At 47.9% G+C, this 5381-nt stretch overlaps 1 protein-coding gene across 3 annotated transcripts in view; it reads left to right on the forward strand.

Moving 5' to 3' along the window:
• LOC118211897 (copine-5-like) overlaps positions 1-5082 on the forward strand; it is a 137665-nt gene extending 132583 nt beyond the window's left edge. For all 3 annotated transcript variants that reach the window (XM_035389463.1, XM_035389465.1, XM_035389464.1), the window contains 2 exons: positions 2109-2182; positions 3571-5082. In XM_035389463.1, coding sequence (XP_035245354.1) covers positions 2109-2182; positions 3571-3759 — 263 coding nt within the window. In that variant the 3' untranslated portion in view covers positions 3760-5082. The remainder of the gene's footprint in view (positions 1-2108; positions 2183-3570) is intronic.
• The last annotated feature ends 299 nt before the right edge of the window (positions 5083-5381 follow it).

A 5381-nucleotide genomic window follows, 5' to 3' on the forward strand; every position in this document is an offset into this window, starting at 1 on the left:
CAGGAAGCCAGTGTCTGTCTCTCTCTCCTCAGCCTGTTTCTCTCCCCGGAGTCCTCTCAGATAACAAGTCTTTTGCCTTTCAGCAGCCCTTTGAGTTCAGCCCTCTTCACGTTTCACCGGATAGTTTATCCATTACTGTATCCTGGCCTTCTGCAATCTCTAAAACAGCTTTTAATGCATTGTGAGGAATTCTTTTACTACATATTACCATGTGTTATGGAAGTATATAATTATTTTTTTATATATTATATTATATGTGACATAATTGCACATATGTACAGTAATATGCCTTACATATCTTTGATGTATTTGAACATATGCAGTATGCTATTTCATCTGTGTTTTGCCTGATGCTGCATTTGTATGTGGAGCATTGCATGTTGCCTTGCAGAAAAATGCTTCGGAGTGATACCACAAAACAACAATTACAGCAAGAACACCGCTACTATTAACAGTACTACTACTACTACTACCACTACTACTACTACTACTACCACTACCACTACTACTACTACTACCACTACTACTACTACCACTACTACCACTACTACTACTACTACCACTACTACTACTACTACTACCACTACTACTACTATCAGTACTACCACTACTACTACTACTACCACTACTACCACTACTACTACTACCACTACTACTAGTACTACTACTACTAATACCACTACTACTACTACCACTACTACCACCACTACTACCACTACTACTACTACCACTACTACTACTACCACTACTACCACTACTACTACCACTACTACTACTACTACTACTACCACTACTACTACTACTACTACCACCACTACTACTACTACTACTGCCACTTCTGTAATTATAATTGCTAAGCGCAGGTCACAGTTGCGTGTGACTCATTGATGGCATCTGTGGAAGCCAAAAAAAAGGGCAGCACTTCCCCGTGTGGTTTTCGCCCGGCGAACACAATGCGCATAATTACCCCCTCATTTCCTTCGACGGGAAGGGCCTCTGCCCCGAGCCTGCGGGGGGGGGGGGGGGGGGGGAGGCTTCTGTGGGCGTAATTCCGCCTGAGCGACTGCGGCTAACAGTCAGTTTCGCGCTAATTATCGACTGCAGAAGACTGGTTAATAAGCAGGTGTCATCGCGTCAGATTTGCGCTCTGGTCACGCCGTGTGACTCAAACTGAGGGGTTCGTGGTCCACAGATGTGACAACGGTTTCGGGTGATGTGATCTTTCATTAGTGGGTAGCACGTACTGGGCGCCAAGTTTCCTCCTCTGCCTGACATGACATGCGACACCTCAAAAAGCAGAGACTGTCTGAAAAACCACAGAAAGTGCCAGAGAGTTTGGCCAAGTGGTCAGGGGAAGAGAAGGTTGTGCAGGTGGTAGCAGGTTCAAATTGTAGAGCAGAGTGACACTGATCCAGTCCACAGGTGTGTGACCCAGTATAGGTGTGTGAAACACCTCGTATGTGACCCCAGTCTGCTGGTGTGTATTCCAGTGCAGGTGTGTGTAAGGCCCTGTGTGTGTGTGACCACAGTCTGCTGGTGTGTATTCCAGTGCAGGTGTGTGTAACTCCCTGTGTGTGTGTGACGCCAGTCTGCTGGTGTGTTTTCCTGTGTGTGTGTGACCCCAGTCTGCTGGTGTGTTTTCCTGTGTGTGTGTGACCCCAGTCTGTTGGTGTGTTTTCCTGTGTGTGTGTGTGACCCCAGTCTGCTGGTGTGTTTTCCTGTGTGTGTGTGACCCCAGTCTGTTGGTGTGTTTTCCTGTGTGTGTGTGTGACGCCAGTCTGCTGGTGTGTTTTCCTGTGTGTGTGTGACCCCAGTCTGCTGGTGTGTTTTCCTGTGTGTGTGCGACGCCAGTCTGCTGGTGTGTTTTCCTGTGTGTGTGTGTGTGTGACGCCAGTCTGCTGGTGTGTTTTCCTGTGTGTGTGTGACGCCAGTCTGCTGGTGTGTATTCCTGTGTGTGTGTGACGCCAGTCTGCTGGTGTGTTTTCCTGTGTGTGTGTGACCCCAGTCTGCTGGTGTGTTTTTCTGTGTGTGTGCGACCCCAGTCTGCAGGTGTGTTTTCCTGTGTGTGTGTGAACGTGTGTGTAACTGCCTGTCTTCCTGTGTTGCAGCCATGGTGGAGCTGGACGGGGACGACATCCGAATCTCTTCGCGAGGGAAGCTTGCAGAACGAGACATCGTGCAGGTGAGTCTAAACGAACCGAAAGTCCAGACAACAGAAATTATTACTCCTAGATTTCCACTCTGATCCCATCTCCCCTAACGCCTGCTGTGTGACTTCATTTAAACGTGTATTTGTCTTTATCAGTCTCTGCTCAGCTGTGTGAAATTTACTAGCGCTGTTCTTTACTCTTCAGAAGGACAGGAGTACAGAGGGGGATGTATATTTAATTTGGGGTCTTTTAGATGACGGGATTTAATGAGGCAGCCTGGGAATTTAGAACAGAATGATTTAGAAAATTTAAAATTCTAAGTTTCTTCCCAGCCCGACCCCCCCCCCCCCCCCCCCCCCCCCCCCCCCCCCCCCCCCACACGCCATAGCTGAGATTTTAAAACCATGATTAAAAGCAAGAATTCTTTTTTCTTCTGCTAAAAAAATCTGCTTTGCAAAGTTCAGAAAAGCACAACTAACTCACCATAAGGGTTTGTGAAGATGTAAGCATAGCATTTGCATTTATTTGAAGGTAACGGGCATATTAAGGACAAATGTTGATTGAATAGAGGCTTCATGGTGCTACAGTTTGGTGAAAACGTGTGCACTAATAGAGGAAATCAGGAAGGGGGAAATACTGCATATGCGCATTATTAACGGTGGTGTGTTTAAAGGGTGCTTTAATTCATGTGTCTGTTTGGTGTCTGTGCTTCTATTCTATCCGATGGTGCCATTTACTGTTGTGTAACACAGCTGTGCAGAAACGGCGCAGTCCTGATCCTCTCTTTTGAAAGGAGTGTCCTGACACTGATTTACTGTCTCGACACCTGCCCTGCATGAATCTGCCCCTCTTGTGCCCCCAAACAACCCAGCGAGAGAAGAAGCAGCCCGCTTTGCTGTCCACAGTGCCAGCCTGATGTGAGCTGGCTTAGTGAGGCGTACCAGCTGAGCGTGCGAGCTCCTTTTCTGCAAATGCCCATTAGACAAGAGTGTTTATCATTTTAAAGAAGACAGAACCGAACGTGCGGGACGGTGTTGGCGGGACGGTGTTGGCGAGGGTTATTTCGGTGCGCAGCCTGGGCCGTCACCAAACCAGAATCACAATGAGGGTGACCTGTTAAACGGTCACGGTACATTAATTGAATGCACTTGTGGCCACTGCTATGAATGTCAGGGCACACTGGGTTTGGGGTGCTGTTATTCTCAGATCTTCACCGGAGTGTGTTCACGGTGCTGGTGGTGTGTTTGTCTGTGCTGTGGGGTCATTAGGAACTGATTTGTCTCACGGCCTTGTCAAAGTGTGCAAACTGACCTTGTTTTTGTTCTGTTCTTGTTCTGTTCTTGTTTTGTTTTTGTTCTGTTTTTGTTCTGTTTTTGGTTTTTTTTTGTCTGGCTCGTTCTGGCGGTTTCCCGCGGCGCAGTTTGTGCCGTTTCGGGATTATATGGACCGGACGGGGAACCATGTGCTGAGCATGGCCCGCCTTGCCAAGGACGTCCTGGCGGAGATCCCCGATCAGTTTATCTCCTACATGAAGTCTCGGGGCATCAAACCCAACCCGTCCCCCCCGCCCTACACGCCCCCCGGACACCCCCTGCACACGCAGATTTGAGCTGACTTCCTGGGACGCCTCCGAAGGGGGGAGGGGGGGTGATTTCAACCCCCTCTGAACTCTGGGAAACCCTGTGGAACTGAACTACCGCGTCAACTGGTCCTTGGAGCGCGGAGATGTTTGAAGGCACAGTGACAGTATTTTATTCTTGGGTGGGGGGTGGGGGGGGGCAGTGGTGGTTGGATGGTTGGGGCTGAAGAGACTGCTTGACTCAGAAATGATCTGGAGTACTTTGGGTGGTAAAAAAAAAAGCAAAAAGCATGGAGATGGGGGAGTTCTGGAGTTCTCCATCTTGTGAACGCGTGAGAGGTGAGGCAGGTGGAGGTGAGATGGTGGAAGAGTGGTGGTGTTTGTGGTTTAAACTGTGCCTGTATGTCCTCGTGTCCGTAAGTGTTCCAGACAGTTCCACGTGCCCTACTTTGCTCTCTGATGCCACTCTCCCTCGGTGTATTAGGGCGTGTGCGTTCAGGTGACGTCTGTAGATACCTTTCTCAACGGTGTCTCTTGGGTTTCCATGTGGTGAATCGTAGAGTTTTAACTATTTATTGTGGGGAGAAGATGTGGAATCCTCTTAAATATTTTTTCATCATGGTTATTTGTCTTTTGCTGATTATTTTTCAGAGCAGTGATCCCACACCTGACATTTCATACAGAGTTTCAAAACTTGGGGTTGTGAGGCAGTGGTTACAGACATGTCGTTGACATCCGCACATTGCAGTTTCCTGGTGAGAAAATGCTGTTGGAGTTTATCTGTTGGATCTGGGTTTTCAAGGGCATATCCAATCAAATGCATGCACTGATGATGCTAAGAAGAAAGCACAAATATACTGTAGATAATATTTTCACGTCAGTCCGTTATAACTTTGTTAATCAACAACAACCAGAACAACAACAATATTAGGTAATCATTTTAACAAGTAGAGTACCTTGTGATTATATATTTACTTAAATGAATAAATAATTTACAACTTGTATATTTACTTTGCTCAATATTTATGCCATTAGAAATGATTTATATTTAAAAAATTGATTTGAGCGCACATTTATTGTGTCTGTTCACGCTGAAATAGCAAAAGCCTGCCAGCAGTTGATTGGCTGGATTGACAGGGCTGTGCTCTTGAAGGTGGAATAAAGGGCAGCAGGATTCATTATGCAGAAGTTGACCCCTCCCCCTTTTCTCCCGCTTGATGTTTGACGGACACATGCACGCTGATGGATGACCTGCGTTCAGGAATCGTTTAAGGGGCTTTGTTTGTGAGGCGGTGATCCATACATCATGCCTGTCCGGGGGCAGCCTGAGGACAAGTTCTTACCGCCGCCGTTCCACTGAATCCCGCGGAGCAGAATCCCGCCAAGCAGAATCCCACAGGGCGGGGCTTAATTGGATGAGCAGCTTTGACACCCACGCACCATCATCCAATGCGGTGTGGGGTAGCGGGCAAAACTAGCTGGGGTCACGTGACGCACTCTGGACTTGTCAATCAATGCCAACTACATGGAGGGTTGGGGTGCCTTCGCGGCGCTCGACGCTTGTGAGCGGAGGAGAAACCCGAACCTCTCCAGATGCTGCTCTCTGACAGGGATGCTGCTCTCTGACGCGGATGCTGCTCTCTGACGGGGAT

The sequence above is a fragment of the Anguilla anguilla genome, chromosome 13 (genome assembly GCF_013347855.1).
Source record: "Anguilla anguilla isolate fAngAng1 chromosome 13, fAngAng1.pri, whole genome shotgun sequence".
Classification (NCBI taxonomy): Eukaryota; Metazoa; Chordata; class Actinopteri; order Anguilliformes; family Anguillidae; genus Anguilla; species Anguilla anguilla.